Source organism: Propithecus coquereli, unplaced genomic scaffold (assembly GCF_000956105.1).
Source record: "Propithecus coquereli isolate 6110/MARCELLA unplaced genomic scaffold, Pcoq_1.0 Scaffold76, whole genome shotgun sequence".
Classification (NCBI taxonomy): Eukaryota; Metazoa; Chordata; class Mammalia; order Primates; family Indriidae; genus Propithecus; species Propithecus coquereli.
Window position 1 is genome coordinate 1,226,204 of NW_012153729.1, and position 18,686 is coordinate 1,244,889.

Here is an 18,686-nt window from a genome sequence, read left to right on the forward strand (position 1 = left end):
TGCAAACATGGATAAACAGGAAGAGTTCAGTAAAAAGATGGTATCGTAATCCTTATGGGACCATTGTTTACCCAGTCCGTGGACCAAAATGTCATTAGGCAGTGCACGACTGTTTAGAGATGAGATAATTCATGTCATTCTACGCACCCAAGTCCTAGACCAGTCAAAATTAAGACCTTCAGAACTTGGTTGCAAGCAGGATGAAGGTCACAGCTGTTACTTGCCCTTGTCACCTGTTGCATGAGAACTTACATGCAGCACTGGGAGAGAGGCGAGAGGATGGAGATTTCGTCATGGGAGTGTCGTCCGAACCTAGGAGAAGAAAGAGTTTCATGGGTGGCGAGCAGCGTCTTTCTCACCCCCTCAATGCTCTCTCTCTCGTCCGCCTTGGCCTTTCGTGAATGAACGGTTGGGGTAAAATGCCAGGGATCGTGGCAGCTGCCTCTCCAGGCCCTCTCCCCAACCAGGTCACAAAAACTTCTGTCCGGAGATGTTAAAGCCAGGAATCTTTGACTCATTCATTCACTACAGGGGGCCAGCCCTGAGGGTAAGTCTCATTCTCTGCCGCCAGGAGCGTACCATCTAGTAATGGAATTACAGAAACCTACCTCACTAGAGGACACACGAGGACTCTCAGGCTGGAGGAGAATCACGTGGTACTTAGCAAAGATCAGGAGAAAGAAGGAAATGGGAAGTGTGGGGCAGGCAGGAGAAGGGCCCGTGACAGTGGAGGCCCTCGTCCTCCAGGCCTCTGTTTCCCGGGAGAGGGGTGTTGGGCACAGGCGGGAACACTCACCCTCTGGCATTGTCAAGGTGAATAAGGAACCCGTCATCCCCAAACTTGGTGAACATCTCGTAATGGTGACGGTCCATGTTCCCTGTAAAGGAGGGAAGAAATCAGGGGACAGAGGCCCCTGACCTCCCAGTTCTCTCCAGGCAACGGAGGCCTGTGAGCAGGTCAGGGGCAGGAGTCTGAGCCTGGGCCACAAGCTGTCACTTCCCCAGGGGGCCGGAGAGGGAGAAGGAAGCTAAACAAGCAAAGCCTGAACGGACTGTTTTCAAATCCAAGGCTCTCACCCCTGCCCCTGCTCCCAGCCCCCAGCCAGGGGTTCTGATGTGCACACATGTGCCTTTGCACGTCTCGTTCATGTTAGTGTTGGCTTTCCTCAGGCCACAGACCCGCAGCTGAGGCCCGGTGTAGCGGGCAGACACGGGGTAACTTCCTGAAGGGAATGGTGACGAGCCGCCGTCTGCTTCGCTTCGGATCTAAGCACTGCGAGTGCGACGGCCCCTTCATGGCCATCTGCTCTGCTCCCAGCCTTCCCTGGTTCCGGTGGGCCTGGGCGGTGGGATGACCAGTCTCGTGGGCCTGTGGCCCTCCCTGCCACACCTTTATGTCCTGCACTTTCTTCCCTCCCTACCTGGTCTCCCCTCACTTGGTGAAGGGAACATGTGGCTTCCAATCTGACGCCCACCTGGGGCTGTGGCAGGGCGTCACGCCTGTCCCATGAGTGATGACCCCTTCCACTTCTCCCAGTTCTTTGAAGAGAGGGGGGCCCGTTAACTTCTGTCCTCTCGGATCTCCGCCCCTTCTGTTCGTCCTCATGAGCCAGGCTGTAACTTTCCACCCAAGGTCATGGGGAATCCCAGCCACACGGCAGAGCCCACTTCTGCCAGAGGCCCTGAGCATGGACCTACCTATCAGGAAGTCGAAGATGGCCATGTCGATGACGTTGAGGAGCCGGTTGCTGCTGTTGTACGGGTAGATCTGTCTCACTGTGTCGCAGTACAGGGGATTGACCTCCCACCTGAGGGGGAGAAGAAGTCCTGGGGCTGGAAGAGCCAAGATGGCAAGGTGTTGGGGGCCCTCTCTAACCCCAGATTCCTGCCTCCCCGGTCCTGCCCTGGGCTGGAGGCAGCTTCTCTGCACTCAGGAGGACCCTGGGCAGGGACACATGAGGCCGAATAATCCATGTAGAGAGAAGGGTCTGGGGCCTTTCACCCTGTTGAGTCTAAACTGATGCCGGCGGGTAGATGACGGGGCAGGTGCAGGGACCCTCACTGCTTCCTCCGCAGCCTGTCTTGCTAAGCCTCCTGGACTCTGGCCCCCAGGGTCCTGCACCCCTCGTGTCCCCCACAGGCTGCTCTCTCTCACGTGCTCCTCTGCCTGCAATGCCCCGGTGCCGCTTTCCATCTGCTGGGCTCTTCCCCAACCTTCACAAAGTCCCTTAGCATCTCTTGTGTCCTCCAGAAATTCTTCCCAGTTACTTCTCCTCCCATTACGTTTGCAGCGGCTTGACTGATGGACGGCTTCACTCAGTCAACTAATGCTGAATACCTGCAACGTGCCTGGGAGTGTGCTAGGTCCTGGGGACACAGCAGTGAGGTCCTTGGACCCACAGGTCTTGCTCAGGGGACCCCGATGTCCCTGCCATGGGCTCCCGTGTGCCTCCCTGCTATAGCAAGTACTGCACTATGTGTTCATGGCCTGGCTACTTGTCTGTCCACCCACCACACCAAGGAGCTTCTTGAGGGGAGAGCCTGTGTCTGTTATTTCTGTGTCCCTAGCACTCAGTGTTGGGTACATAGAAGGCTCTTTATAGCTGAAAAAAATGAACTGAAGGAGAGAACAGACCCAGGCCTGCCGGTCCCAGGATCAATATGAAATGGGGCAAAGGAGGACTGAGGCAGCTTTGGGGGTTTGAAAGCCAAGCTGGCTACAAGTCCCTGGGTCAGGGGCCGTGGCTACTCTCAAGGACTGGACTGCGGGACTGGGGCGTGGCGTCGTGGCCCGGGGGCCAACTCACTCCTCTTTTCCTGCCAGTGAGTAGGAGCGGATCCAGGGGTTGGGCACAGACAGCCTGGGGGCCAGGTTGAGGGATGGCAGGAAGGCGGAGAGGGAGCCCTCCAGCAGGTGCGGGTTGCCACAGACAGCATACTCGGTCTTGCACATGTACGGACACTTGGCGAAGAAGCACACGTTGCTGGCTGGAGGACGAGGGAGGAGAGAGGACAGAGAGTAAGAGGAGGGCCCAGGAGGCATGCCATTTTCCTCCCCAGGAAATCCACTAGGAGGGAAGGGAAACCCTGAGCTCAGAGCCCGGGAAAAGGCAGAAGAAGAAGGAAACATTGCCTTTTCCAGAAGTGCAGGCTCGTGGATGCTACTAAACTGAGCGCCCCGGGTACCTATTTTCAAATGTCTCAGAGCAGAGAAAGTGTGGGATCCAGCCTCCCTGCATCCTATCCGCATAATTAGAATAGTCTTTGCTGCCCTGGATGGATAACACCTGGATCCAGGGAGGCTGACGTCGCAGGTTCGGTGCCGCACAGACTGTTAGCACCTCCCACACCGCCTTCTCCTGTCCACAGTTCATCTTGGGTTATGCTCAAGCAGGCCAGGGTGGGAGTGTATGACAGCAAGGAACGCCCGCCCCAGTCATGGGTGGCTCTGGCAGCAGCGGGCAGACCACGGCTGAACGTAGTGGTGGCTTACCACGGACTCAGACCCGGACCACGGCTCTGGCCAGTACTCTACCTGGAGAGACAAAGAAAACGCTCTGCAGGATTTCATTCTTGGTGACCTCTAGGATTTCCTTGGTGACGTTCACTAGCCTCCCCACTGTGGGCGGCACCCGTCTGAAGTCCAGAATCCTGAAAGAGAGGAAGCTCTGTTCGGATCTGGGGGACTGTCGGGGAGCAGGGAGTGGTTTCGTCCCCGGGCCGGCACACAGTAGACGTTGCTGGGGTTCCAGGAGGGTGGCCGCTGAGGGGGTCTCTGCAGTGTTGAGCTGACATGGGCAGGAAATCCACAGTGGTGGAGGAGGGGTGGAAAAGGAATCCTTGTTCCTTCCATCAAGCCTCCCGAGCAAACCTTGCCACCATCCCAGCTGTGTTCCTGCTCAGCGCTTCTCATACTTTCACATCCATGCGAGTCGCCTGCGGAGCCTGTTCGAATGTTCAAATCCAGAGGGTCTGGCATGAAGCCGAGATTCCTCATTTCTAAAAAGCTTCTGAGTGGAGCCCACGACACTTGTCCACACACCACGCTGTGAGTAGCAATGACTCAGCAATTGGGAGGAGCCAGGAAGTTTAGGAATATGCTTTCGCCTTCTAATGTCATAACCTTGAGACTCCTTGGTTGAAAGAGGGCATAGACCCCTCATTTTCAGATCAGGAAACTAGAGCCATTGCCCTGAGCAGCATGGCAGGGTTCGTGTTCTTGGTAAGTTGTTATTTTCATTGCATTAAAAGACCTCGTGTTTTGCAATCTGTGGGGTTGCGTAGGACATGCTGGGTTCAAAGGCACCACCCCGAGGTGTAAAGAAGGTGAAAAGCCAGAAGGGAGAAACGCCAGGGAGATCCCACCCGAGGGTCTGCCCAGCGCCCCTCCCAGGGATTGGCCCCTGGAGTCACTGCCGTCTCCGTGGGGCCAGACTCTACCTGTCCAGATGGAAGGCCGCGATCTCGGCGTTGTGCCTCTGGAAGTCAATGAAATAGAAGAAGTCCTCAGGCGTCTCCTCATCTCGCTGCTGTCTGGAAGGAAGGAAGGAATCACGCCCTGGACTCAGGCTTCAGCTGTGAGCCTGAGAGCTGAGGAGCACGGCCAGCGAGAAAGAAAAACATGCTTTTCTGCTTTTCACGCTACACACAGGTGCTGGAATGACAAATCAGGACTGGCCAGTGGCTCCCCTGGCTGGGAGAAGACATGCAACGTGGGAGGAGCTAGGCTTCTTGCAAGACGTTGTCCGTGGGCACCACCAGTACCAAGTTTCCTGCTTAAGACACTTTGGCGACAGTGACTGATTCTTTTCAAAACCCAGCAGTTGGAAGGGATGAAATACAGACATCCTTCTGCAGTTGTAAACAGAAGAGAGAGGGAGGACTGGCCAGCAGAAGCAGAGGCAGCGCAGACCCAGATGCCCAGGATTAACAAAGGTGGGGTGTGAGCCAGGACTCGGTAATGGAAAAGCACCCCAGAAATGCAGTTTGCTATGACCGGGGTCTGCAGAACAGGAAGTTCTGAGTCTTCGGGTGATTTGGGAGGAGTACGTGGGACCAGCCCCTCAGAGAAACGCATTTGGGTCAGGAGAGCGGGCTCAGCCACAGAGTTGAGGGAGGCTGGTGTAGTGGATATTGATTTAAATACATTTAAAAAATCTCTGATGGATTCCTGAAAAGCACCAGCCTGCCTGAGAGTGACGGGGCCTGCGGGTGCATATGTTCGGGAAGGTGCCTCCTAATCACTAAGACCACAGTGATGCGACTTCTGGCCTCTAGGTTGACTTTGCCTTGACACTAATAAACATGGAAGAATGATGACCTTTGCATGATGTTCTAATTCACTGTGGGGGACTGTTCAGATGGCTGCAGAAGCAATTTAAATGTAAATAAACATAATGTGGAAAGCTGTAAATAAACAGCACTGGCAACTGAAACAGTGATGATGTGCACTTCGCCAAAAAACACAAGCAGGTCCTGGAAACCACAGTGAGGTGCTGCCAAGAGTAGAGAGTCTGTTTTAAAAGGTGCAGCCACACTGGCGGCACCGCCTCCGCGCTCCGGCCGAACGGACTTCCCCCCATCATCACCGCATTCGCGGCCAGCGGGGACGATCCTTGTCCCCCATCTCGTGTTAACTTTCAAATTCCACCCAGAGGAATATATAATCTCTCAAACACCCTTTAGGATTTTCTAAAACACCATTTTTCCATTTTTATATGACATATGATAGAAGTGATTTTAGATCTGAAAATAATGCTACTTTACGTCATTGCTTCTCATACTTTGAGAAGCACTGATGTACCTGTCATTGTACGTTGTATATTGTGTATATGACATTTTAAAAACATAACCTTTATGTTCACAATGTATGTTTTCCAAAGGTAAATTTCTACTTTTCTCTCTTTAATTAGGAAAAAATACTGTTTGCTTTAAATTACTTATTTAAAAAAAAACATGATTTTTGAAGAACTATATTTTAAAATGATATACCTGATTTTGGACTACATTTTATAAAAATGTAGATGAAACTTTGCGTTATGGCATAAGAATAGGTAAAATGGCTCTTCTCACTGAATGTTAGAAGCTTTTGTGTTAGATTTGGGGGACAAAAGCTGGTTAGTTTGAACAATTTTTGGACAGGCATAACTTGGAGAGGTGTTGTGGGTTTGGTTCCAGATCACTGCAGTAAAGTGAGTCATGCAAATATTTTGGTTTCCCAGTGCGTATAAAAGCTATGCCTTCCCTATACTCAGTCTATTAAGTGTGCAACAGCATTATGTCTAAGAAATGCACACACTTTAATTAAAAAATGCTTTATTGCTAAAGTCAAAATCTTCAGCAAGTCGTAATCTTTTTGCCGGTGGAGGGTCTTGCCTCGATGTTGATGGTTGACTGATCAGGGTGGTGGATGCTGAAGGTTGGGTGGCTGTAGCAATTTCTTACTGTGACAACAATAAAATTCGCCACCTCGATCGACTCTTCCTTTCATGAAAGATTTCTCTGTAGCATGCGATGCTGTTTGATAACATTTTACAAACAGTAGAACTTCTTTCAAAATTGGAGTCCCTCCTCTCAAACTCTGCCGCTGCCTTATCAACTAAATTTCCGTAATATTCTAAATCCTTTGTTGTCATGCCAACAGTGTTCACAGCATTTTCCCCAGGAGTAGATGCCATCTCAATAAACCACTTTCTTTGCTCATCCATAAGAAGCAACACCTCATCCATTCAAGTTTCATCATGAGATCGCAGCAATTCAGTCACGTCTTCAGGCTCCACTTCTAGTTCTGTTCTCTTGCTATTTCCACCACATCTGCAGTTACTTCCTCCACTGAAGTCTTGAATCCCTCAAAGTCATCCATGAGGATTGGATTCAACTTCTTTTAAACTCCTGTTAATGTTGATATTTTGACCTCCTCCCATGAATCATGAATGTTCTTAATGGCATCTAGAATGGTGAATTGTTTCCGGAAGTTTCTGATCGACTTTGCACAGATCCAGAGGAATCACTATCTCTGATAGTGATTTTAAATTTTAAGATTTGAAAGTCAAAATCACTCCTTGATGCATGGGCTGCAGAATGGTGTTGTGTTAGCAGACATGGAACAGCATTCATCTCCTTGTACATCTCCATCAGAGCTCTTGGGTGACCAGGTGCCTTGTCAATGAGCAGTTAAGTAACACTTTGAAAGGAATCTTTTTTTTTTTTTTCCCTGAGCAGCAGTTCTCAACAGTGGGTTTAAAATATTCAGTAAACCATGCTGTAAACAGATATGCTGTCACCCACATCCAGGCTTTGTTATCCCCATTTCTAGAGCACAGCAGAGTAGATTTAACATAATGCTTAAGGGCCCAGGATTTTCAGAATGGTAATTAAGTATTGGCTTCAACTTAAGTCACCAGCTGCATTAGCTTCTAACAAGAGAGTCAGCCTGTCCTTTGAAGTTTTGAAGCCAAGCATTGATCTTTTGTTCTTTAGCTATGAAAGTCCTAGATGCTGTCTTCTTCCATATAAGACTTTCATCTACACTGAAAATTTGTTGTTTAGTGTAGCCACCTTCATCAATTGTCTTCGCTAGATCTCTGGATAACTTGCTGTAGCTTCTATATCTGCACTTGCTGCTTCACCTTGCATTTTAATGGTATGAAGGTGGCTTCTTTCCTTAAATGTCATGAACCAACCTCCGCTAGCTTTCAAATTCTCTTCTGCAGCTTCCTCACCTCCCTCAGCCTGCACAGAATTGAAGAGAGTTAGGACCTTGCTCTGAATTAGGCTTTGGCTTAAGGCAGTGTTGTGGCTGGTTTGATCTTCTATCCAGACCACTCGAACTTTCTCCGTATCAGCAATAAGGCTGTTTTGCTTTCTTATCATTTGTGTGTTCACTGGAGTAGCACTTTCAACTTCCTTCAAGAACTTTTCCTTTGCATTCACATCTTGGCTAACTGTTTAGTACAAAAGGCCTATCTTTCAGCCTGTCTTGGCTTTGGACATGTCTTCCTCACTAAGCTTAATCGTTTCTACCTTTCGATTTAAAGTGAGAGATGTGAGATTCTTCCTTTCATTTGAACACTTAGAGGTCATTGTAGGGTTATTAACTGGCCTAATTTCAATATTGTTGTGTCTCAGAAAATAAGGAGACCTGAGGAGTTGGGGGAGATGGTGGAGCAGTCAGAACGCACAGAGTATCAAGTTTGTTGTCTTACGTGGGAGTGGTTCGTGGTGCCCCAAGACAATTACAATGGCAACATCAAAGCTCACTGCTCACAGATCACCATAACAGATATAATAATAAAAAAGTTGGAAATATTGTGAGAATTACCAAAATGTGACACAGAGACACAAAGTGAGCACACGCTGTTGTAAAAAGGGCACCGGCAGACTTGTGCAACGCAGGGTTGCCAGAGATCTTCAATTTGTAAAAAACACAGTATCTACAAAGTGCAATGAAATGAGATATGTCTGTATTTGTTTCTGGTTGGCCAGGTAGAGAAGAGGTTTTAGGCTGCGACTTATGACACTTTATTTTCCTGCAAAGGAGACACTGCAGATTCTAGCAGTTTTTCCTCCCAGATGCATGAAGAGGGAAAGTGGAGCTCATCCACTCCACAGTAGCTTTCGGTTTTCTAAGGTTAGAGACATCCGATTGTGCCATATAAGAAATTTGCTCAGAGAACACAATTTATGAATCTGTTGATTTGTGATGAATTCGCAGATTTATCATTACTTTTATGTTTCTCATTAACATCTCACGTTTCTACACCAGTGTTCCTTATGCCACCTCTAACGGGCGCTCTCTTATGACTATACATTAAGCGTGCATGACTAGCTTGAACGATAATTTAAAACTCTATAATGGCCGTAACCTCGCTGACGGCTCTTGTGTTCAACTGAGCGTCACCCCAAAGAGTCACATGTCTACTCGTGGCACCTCCACTAATCGTCGCGTGTGCTCACTGCTATAACTCTCATTTAAAAGGAACACAATTTATTCATTTATTTATTTTAGTACTCTTTATGCCCGAATATAAGATGAGGTTCCTCCCAAAATTGTCCCTAGGAAAAGGAGTCTCTCCATATTCAAGCCCTACCACAGTTTCTCAAATGACAGGGGCACCCTCTCAATTTGCTTTATTTTGTTTGGGACAGGTTCATTAACCTGAAATGACTTCACTCTGTGCTGGTTTTATTGCTTGACAGAACTGGTTAAAACAGGTTGGTGGTGGTGGTAGGGGAGGGGAGTGGAGAAAGAACTTAATATTGATTTAATATTGACCCCAAACTTGACTCTAGTGATGATGACAGCCAATGCCAAAAATTTTTGGCAAGTAAAATATATGGAGGGGGGAAGTATTTCTAAATTTATATATTATTTTATATGATGGGATTTTTTAGTCAATAAATTAAATATTAGCAGACATTCCATTGTTTCATATACATTTCTGAAAAGTTTTATATTTAAATTGACCAAACAACTAGGGTTTTGGATTTCCACATAATGAAAAATGGGGAATTTCTTTACATAGCAGTGGTTCTCAGGTTGCCTGGGCCTTGGGAAGGTGGGGGTGGGAGAGGTTTGGGAGGTGGGGTGGTGGATCCCCCAGAGAAGTCTACGGGACCCCTTGAGGTGAGACTCAGTCATCAGGAGTTTTCAAGGCTCCCCAAGAGGATCCAACATGCAGCTGATCTCCAAACTCCTCTTTATGGCGGTGCTTTTGCCAAAACAGTTCAGGGACTAAGACTCTTCAGAATTCATTCCATGAAGTCCCACCACTAGAACCAGCTACTGGGCCGTCAATATGCCTCTCCTTGATTGGCTGAAGGTTTCGAATCAAAGTGATCTAACTGGATTCCACTGGAAGCAGCACATGCTGGAGGAAAGCATGACTTGGGTAATGGGAGCCCTTCTTGGGACCATTTTCTCTTACATTCCACTGGGTTAAGGCATTGGGGCTCTACTTCAGGACACCCCAACCCATGGGCTACAGACCCTTTGGGGGGCAGAAACCCATGATCACACCAAGCTCTGGCTGTAGACTAAATACATATTATTTCACCCATATAAATGCACTACAAATTCATAAGGCATGTCATTGTCATTGCTGTTATGAATAAAATATAAATCAATGTAAACATGTAATCGACTTCACAATAGCCTTTCTTCATTGTCCAGTTTTTCAATCAAAACAAGTATTGTTGTGTAGAGGTCTGTAAATTTTTGATGTCAAAAAGAGGAGGGTGCTAGCCCTGGGAAAAAAGTGGGGATTGACTGTAGCGGTAGAGTGTGAACTTAGCATCAGCTGCCTGGGTTTGAGTCCTGGGTCCACTGTTTGCAACTGGGAGGTTGGAGTGAGCTGGCCTCTGCAGCCTCAGTGTCTTCACCTGTAAAGGGGACATTATAACAGCATCTGGCTGATAAGGTTGGCCACGATCCAAACGCACAATTCATGTAAAGTGCTTTGGCATGGTTGCTAGTAAGGGCCTGGTAAAGATTTGCTCTTGCTATTTTAACTTATTATCACCAAAAACAGTTATATCCTTGGGCAGATTGTCCAAAAGAGAGTCTCCAAATGACTGGCATAAAGATTTCAGGTCTTATTACTTTTTGGTCAGAATTCCCCAGGGCTGCCACACCTGGGCGTGGAGGCGAGGAAGGCGGTCACTTACCTCATGGGTTTGAACATGGCCTTCCCGAAATCCGAGAACCTCAGCACCAGCTTGAGGTGGACCCCGCTGGGTTTCACAACTGCGAAGGGGCAGAAGGTGAGTTAACGATGCATCTGGGCCCCAGCTCAGGTGCCTGACTGTGTTCATTCAACAAACCCAGCCGATTTCTTCTCTTTTCTCTTGTTCAATCAGACCCTAAAGACTTGGATTCGCTTTTCAAAGCCCGTGGGGTAAATTCCACGGTGTTAGGCCATGGACAGTGTGTCCGGGGGCAACTGGTGTGGAAAAGGGGCAACCAATACAATTTTCCCCAGATAGACGCTTACTGAAAACCCCGCAGAATGTTTTCCTAAGAAGAATTAACCTCTTTCTCTTTGTGTTTCCACTACGCCCTTGCAGATTCCAGATTATGCCATCTATGATGTCGTGTTAGACTAGTTTGTTTACCTGTGTCTTTTCTGTTTAAGGCTGTGCCTCTGGGCTGGGACGGGGGTTTGGGGTATGAGGGCCCCTTAGGCGCAGTGGGGGTTGCTCCCTTAAATTCTGCGTCCTGGGCACCTCACTCACCTCACTGTGTCCCCGCTTTGCTGTAAACCCCGTGAGAGGACAATGTCCCTCTCACTTTGTGTGCTATGACAGGGAAAATGGCAGGTGCTTAACTAAAGGGAAGCCTTGGGTCCTATAAACTTGGCCTTTCAAAAGACACGTCATGTCACGAATATAAGTTTCTGTCCTGTGCTCAGCATAATGAGGTGAAGGCCTGAGGCTCCTCGGGGCTGGCGGTGACTGGCCTGGGGGACTTCGGCATCCAGGTCCCACCGCTAACCAGCTCCCGGCACTGCCGGAGGGGACCTCTGCGGCCCTCGCTCCCAGCGGGTTGATTCTATTAATCATTTACCCCAGCGGGTCCCAACCTTGGCTGCACTGGAATCACCTGGAGCAGTTTAAAACGCTGATGCCTGAGTCTCTCCCTCCGCACGTGACTCAAAACCCCTTGCAGGTGGAGGCCAGGCAGTGGCCCTTTTTTTAAAGCTCTCCAGGTGATTCTAATAAGTGGGCAGCTCTGCGAACCATTGTCCTGGACAATTGCTTCTCGAATTTAAAAACCGTCCTCCAATCACTTGAGGATTTTGTTACAATCCAGATTCTGATTCAGAGAACCTGGAGTGGAGACTGCGGCGCTGCCTTTCTAACAGGCTCCCTAGGGACGCTGATGCTGCTGCCCCTGGACCGCGTGCTGACCGGCCGGGTCCTGCACGAGCTTTCCTCTGAAATGCCTTTTCTTTCTGTGGGTGGCTGGGGAGAAGTGGCGAGTTCTCAGGGGCTAGGCAGAGGGAGCCGTGCTCCTTCGACTCATGGCCAGGGTCCCCGCTGGATGCTGGGTTCACACTGCTGTGCTGGTGAGGGGGCTGGATGGAGGTGGGGCCGGGTCACTTACTCTGGGTGCAGTCACACGCCCCAAGCAAGGCTTTCTCGTCTTGGCTGTAATCTGCGAAGGAGGAGAAGGGCCGTGAGAACTTCCAGCCGTGTTCCTGGCAGAGCCCGGCAGAGGGGGGCCCTTGGCTCTGGCTCTGACCACCAGACGGGAGTCCGATGTAGCCTGGGGCCCTCGATCATTCAGTAAGGGATCTCCGGGGGCCTGAGGGGGCTGCAGCCTCCCACCTTGCTCCATCCGAGGCCTCCTACTCTCTAGCCCTTCAGTGGACACTCCAGCAACACCTGGCTGGGAGACTGAGTCTAGTTTTGTCTCTGCTAATAATTTGCTGTGTCACTTAGACTCATAGTGCTTGGGAACGCAGACCTGGAGTCAGCAGGCCTGCGTTTGGATCCCAGCTCCACCCCTGGGTCCTTGGCCAAGTTACTTAACCTCTCCGAGTCTCAGCTTTCCCATCTGTAAAATAGCGGTGATAATGTCCATGCCATAAGGTCATTTGTATAAGAGAGAAGGTATTGCCTAGTTCAAAAGAAATGGTAGCAATGCCTTTTTTAAGTGTACAGAACACCTCCTTATGCCTCTCTTATGGGGTCATGATGAGTCCTAAGCTCTTTTTCAAAGGGAAAAAGATCAATGTCTATGTTCTTCTTCTGTCTCTCAGGTGTCACTGTCCAGCCTTTAATGTTGCACCCTGGAGCCTGGCCTGGGATGGTCTACTCAGCCTCGCTGGGAGAAAGTCAGTTCATCCTGCCTGATCGCATGAACCTCACCAGCGCTGATGGTGGGAAAGCGCTTCATGTCACGCAGAAGTTTGCTGACCATGGGACTGGACCGGGAGTAGAGCCCATGGCGGTTGATCTCCAGGTGGAACTGGACCCAGCTGGCCTCGACACGGAACTGTAGTGGGGGGTCCAGGGAGGTGAGGTTCATCTGCTCTTTGTACATCTTTTGTCGTCTGGAAGAGCCAAAAGAGTTGTTTTTGTTGTTGCTATTTTTAATTATAGGAACAGAATGTAAAGACCTGCCCAAGTCCCTTGTCTGGATTCTCCATTCATTCTTTCATTCATTCAATGCGTGTATTAAGCACCTAATAAGGGCTGGGCTTTGTTTATGCTTAGGATACCACAGGGAGCAAACACAGCCACGGGGTCCTTCCTTCCCCTTAGGGAGTTTACAGTCTAGTGAGCAAAACAGGCAGTCGTATAATGCCATACACAAACACACAAATATTGAATTACAAACCACAGCGAATCCTGTGAAGGAAAAAGGCACATTGACAAAAGTAAAGGGAGAGACTGTTGGTCTCTTTGTGCACTTTCCTACTAAAAGTCTGTATCTTACAATGTATCTCCCAGTATTTTATGACCTAAGGAGTTAGGAGATAGGAGAGAGAAGGTCATTGGAGGGAATGAGAAGAATGTTGGGTGAGGATCCTTCAGTGGGGCTGGAAGCTGAGTTAGATTAATCAATATGTCATAAAGGAAAAGAAGAATTCATGAGCCATTTACTGTTTCTTCTTCTCAGTGGCCTTTTCTGCCAGAATAAAAAGAAAAACAGTAAAAAAGATGGTGCTAACTACCATTTAGAGGCTTAGAGTCTAGTTTGGGAGACAAGTTGTATGTCTATGAAATAACCAGAATGAAATATAAGGCTGCTATAGATCAGCTGCTAGACTTGAGGGTGGGACTGAAACACCTTCGCATTTTGAAGAAGGGGAAAAGATGACTCTATGATGAAGTGGCCAGAGGATGACAGTGGGAGGTGGTGGACCTCAGCTGAATCCTGAAGAAGGGGAGGTGTCTGGATTGAAGGGGATGGGAAACGAAGCAGGCACTATGACAGGCAGGCAAGGGACCCGCATATCTGGGGATTAGAGAGGAAGGCTGAATAAATGGATGGTTGAATACAAAGATGGCGGCCTCCTGATTGAAAGGCAGAGCAAGTTAGTGTGATGTCATCCAGCCAGGTAAAGCTGATTGCAAGGATAAGGTGGGATGACGGGGGCAGGCTTTGGTGTTCCTGTATGTCCCTGTGTCTCACACTGTGACACCACACCTCTGGGGTCTGGGACAGGGTGAATAACAAAAACATGGCTGATCTTGGAATGTAGAATTTTCTCAATGGTAAAAGTTTTAAAAATTACTTTTCTATTAAAATAAATATGAAATATAATGGGGAAGAAAACAAAATACATCATCTTAAAGATAAAACCCTAGTTTTCAAAGAAAATTTCACTTGAGCTCCTTAGGCTATACTTCCAACTCCGGGGTAGATGGCGTTTTCCCCCCCTGCACTGCCCCTAGTGGAGGAGTTTGGGAAGTGCAGGATGCCGACTTGGCTCTTTGTGTTCTGGCCCCATGGAACTAAGCTGGTGTCTGCTGTCACTCTCCTCACCCCGTGTGGATAATGTAAAACAACACAGCTGTCCTGTCACCTTGAGGGAAAGGCTCAGTTCATGAGCTGATGTGAAAGATGCTTGGGAGCTTCTGTTCCTGGTCTTTGTCCCTGCTACAGGGCCCTTGCCGCCTCTGGGCACTCTTACTTTTGGAGACCTTCGGTTCATATCATATCAAACATATTAAAATTTGCCCCCACACTAAATGTTTTTGTTTTGTTATAATTTTTGAAAATGTTCTTTTATCACTCTGAATCCTGTTAAGAATAAAGTATCTAGTAATATAACCATATGAGTTATCATTGGCTCATTGTTTTGCAAACATTTAATTATATGTCAATTCTTTTTATTTTGGAATTTTCTTTCCATTTTTGAGCTAACACATTTTTTTTGCTGTTCAGGTCTTGGAATGTTTGAAAACTTTGGTATGTCTTAGGCACTGTGTCCAGGGTGCTAACAGGTAAAGGACCCTCACCTGTTGTTTTAGTCCACTAGGGCTGCCATGACAAAATGCCGCAGACCTGGGGGCTTAAACAACAGACATTTATTTCTCACAGTTCTGGAAGCTAGAAGTCCGAGGAAGGTGTCGGCAGGTTTGGTTTTTCCTGAGGCCTCCTTCTTTGGCTTGCAGGTGGCTGTCTTCTTGCTGTGTCCTCACATGGCCTTTTTTCTGTGTGTGCACATCCCCGGTGTCTCTTTCTCTTATAAGGACACCAGTGGTATAGGAGTAGGGCACTGCCCTTGTGATTTCATTAAACCTCAGTTACCTTTGAAGGCCCTATCTCCAAATACAGTCAGATCAGGGGTTATGAATTTGGGAGGGGCACAATTTGGTCCATCACACCTGTCACTCACAGCCTTTGCTTCTAATCACCAGCTAGGTCCGTCCCAGAGGACATTGCTCTAGACAGGCTGGGGAGTTAGGAGAGGGAAATGGAGGGATTGCAAGACAACTGTACACAGCTGGAACTTCCTCCTTGGGCACATTCCCACACACCTACAGAATTTAACTAGAGTCCTTGCTGTTTGGCAGGGCCTGCTTTCATTCTTTTTCTGGGGACCAAGATAAGTGTTTGCCAGCCGTATATATACACATGCATGTGTGTGTATTAGCTTGGGCTACTATAGAAAAATATCATAGACTGCGTGGCTTAAAGAACAGACGTTTATTTCTCATAGTTCTGGGGGCTGGAAGTCCAAGACCAAGGTGCCGGCATACCTGGTTCCTGGTGAGGGCTCACAGGGGCCCCGCCTTCATGACCTCATCGAAACCTAATCACCTCCTCAAGTCCCCATCTCCAAATGTTGGGGTTAGGGCTTCAACATACAAATTTTGGGGGCACGTGAACATGCAGTTCCTACCAATATGCATTTCATTTCTCCACCCCTAGCTCATCTGTAGAGAACACTTATTTAACACACAAAACATGCTTTGAACAGCTACTGATTTTTGATATTTCAGAAACAGATGAAGATATTTCTCCCTAAAAAGGCAGCTTGGTTTTCGGACAGTGAGCCACTCTCCACCAGGTAAGAGTTTCCAGTTATGTTCTTGAACAACGTTCACAGTGCTCCGTGAGCCAGACACAGAGAACTTTAGCCAAGGAGGGTAAAACAAGGCAGAGAGATGTTGGCAAAGAAGCCAAGAGTTGCGTGTGAGACATCTACCTATACTTTCCCCACCTGTACACGTAACTCCCAACTTGGAAAGGAAAAGCATAGAAACAAAGGAGTCTGTCACTATCTTTTATATTTACGACAGTAATTTCCCTAATTGTTTAAGAAGCTGAGGGGAGGCAGTGACAAATTCTGGCTCTATCAGGACTTTGAGCTGTCGGGGACAGTTTACCCTGACACTAACCTGGTTACCTGCTACCTCTTGCTGCAACTCTTCGTGGCTGGTGTACCACACACCGCTCTCTGGCTCATGCTAATTACACTTTCACTCTCGGAAGCCCTACACGAAGGGATGTAGTTTCAGCATTTCAGCATCAAATCTAAGGCTTCTGATTGGGCGTACTTGACCCATGAATCAGCCTTTCAGTAGCTGGACTGGGGATCGTTGGGAGCCAGCGTTCAGTGGCTGGATTTCCAACCTTTTGATGCCTGATGCAGGTTCCCTGAGTCTTTGAAGGTTAGATTTTTGTACCCGACATTGACATTTACGCTGCTGCCCTTCAGATCTCCACCACCTTCTTTCTTGATACTTGAACTCATTGTCTCTTTGGTCTTTTGCCAGTTGCCTTCCCACCCAGCGCTCTGCCAGGCTACATGCTTGGGTAGGTTTAGACACTTGAAGCTTTGTCATTTATCAAGACCAGGTCCTTAAGTTTCCACTGCATTTCTAACCATGTATTTGTTTCACTAGTCTTATTCCTTGTGTCATGCTTGCATTGGTGTCTAAGACCCTGAGCTCTCCTTGGATCTAATTTGACAGCACCTGTATCCTGCCTGTGCTATCTCCCTCTGTTCATCCTTGGTCTTAGTTCTCCTTTGCATATCCTTACCCCCGTGATCATTCCTAGAGCAATAGCTCTGCTGGTGCTGGACCTGTGCATTTGCTTGATCTGCTGAGTCTTCCTGGGACAACCACGTCTTCCTCTCTTTCATCCTCTTATTTCATTTCATATTTGCTATTACTCAAGCCTTGATTATAACAATAGCCGACGGGAAAGAAAGATGTCATGAAATGCAATTCCAAACATTGACACTTAACATCACGGTTGAGTACAGAGACAAGCACACCGGGTAAAGGAGGTGCAAACAGAAGGTGTGGACAAAGGACCAACTATAGAGGAAGCCAAGCCTGTTGGAGTTGGAAGGAACCTGAAAGACCATCTAACCCAACTTCCCTCCTCCCTCATAACATTCCCACCAAGGAGTGGTCTATTTTTGATCAGCTCCAATGAAGGAGACACACCAATCCATAGGAGCTTCATTAATCTGTCTGACTCTATTAGAAAGCACTTTCCAGTACCGAGCCAAAATCTTTCTATAGCTTCCATCAATGAATTGATTTTACCCCCTTGAGTCAGAAGGAACAAATTCCTTTCTTGCATTACAGACTTTTAAATATTTGAAGATGGTTATCATGTGACCTTGGCATCCTCCCGTGTTCAGGTTAAGTTTCTGCATTCCCTATTCACCACCCTTCACAGACAAGGGGTTTGGATCCATTTGTCACCTTAGTAATGGCAATGGACTGAATGTTTATGTCCCCCTCAAATTCATATGTTGAAATTTTAATCCCCAAGGTGATGGTATTAAGAGGTGAGCCTTTGGGAAGTGATTGGGTCATGAGAGTGGAGCCCCCATAAATTGGATTAGTGTCCTTATAAAAGAGACCCCAGAGAGATCCCTCGCCCCTTCTGCCACATGAGGTTATAGTGAGAAGACGGCATCTATGAACCAGCAAGAGGGGCCTCGAAGATACAGAATACACGAATGCCCTGATCTGGGACTTCCCAGCCTCCAGAACTCTGAGAAATAAATTTCTGTTGTTTATAAGCCACCCAGTTTATAGTATTCTGTTCTGGCTGCCCAAACAGACTAAGACAGTTCTTCCTATCCATCTCTCTCCTATTCTGGACACCCAAAATGAAGTGTAACACCCCAGACGTGACTTCCCAGTGCAAAGGAGACTACGATAATTACCATCTCCATTCTAGATATATTCTTTCCATTGATGTAACCAAATACTGAAGAATTTTTTGGAAATCATATATATATCTCTGAGAAAATATGGGAGATTTTATGGTAGGCAGAATTCTAAAATTGGCCTCCAAGATTCCATGCCCTCATCCCTGAAAACTACAAACATGATGAGTTCTCAATCCCGTGGTTATGCCATGTTTCATGGCACAGTTGAACTCAGGGAGGTTATCCAGCTGGGCCTGATCTAATCACATGAGCTCTTAAAAACAGAGAGTTTTCTCTGGCTGGTAGAAGGAGAAGTCAGAAACATCCAAAGCATCAGAAGGATTTGACAGACTGTTGTTGGCTTTGAAGATGGAGAGTGCCACGTGCAAGGACCAGAGAGTCGCGTCGAGCTGAGGATGCTTCCCGCTGATAGCCAGCAAGGAACTGGGGGCATCCGTCCTACGACTGCGAGGAACCGAATTCTACCAACAACAAGAATGAACTTCAAAGAGGATCTCTGAGCTCCAGCTGAGAATGCAGCCAAGGAACACG

At 47.8% G+C, this 18,686-nt stretch overlaps 1 protein-coding gene across 1 annotated transcript in view; it reads right to left on the reverse strand.

Moving 5' to 3' along the window:
- Positions 1-18,686, reverse strand: part of FAM20A (family with sequence similarity 20, member A) — a 56,909-nt gene that overhangs the window by 2,369 nt on the left and 35,854 nt on the right. The window contains exons 2-10 of the mRNA XM_012662293.1: positions 12,871-13,055; positions 12,104-12,154; positions 10,666-10,744; positions 4,441-4,533; positions 3,536-3,651; positions 2,808-2,988; positions 1,699-1,808; positions 797-878; positions 253-312 (exon numbers count right to left, since the gene is read on the reverse strand). Of these exons, the coding sequence (XP_012517747.1) occupies positions 253-312; positions 797-878; positions 1,699-1,808; positions 2,808-2,988; positions 3,536-3,651; positions 4,441-4,533; positions 10,666-10,744; positions 12,104-12,154; positions 12,871-13,055 (957 nt within the window). The remainder of the gene's footprint in view (positions 1-252; positions 313-796; positions 879-1,698; positions 1,809-2,807; positions 2,989-3,535; positions 3,652-4,440; positions 4,534-10,665; positions 10,745-12,103; positions 12,155-12,870; positions 13,056-18,686) is intronic.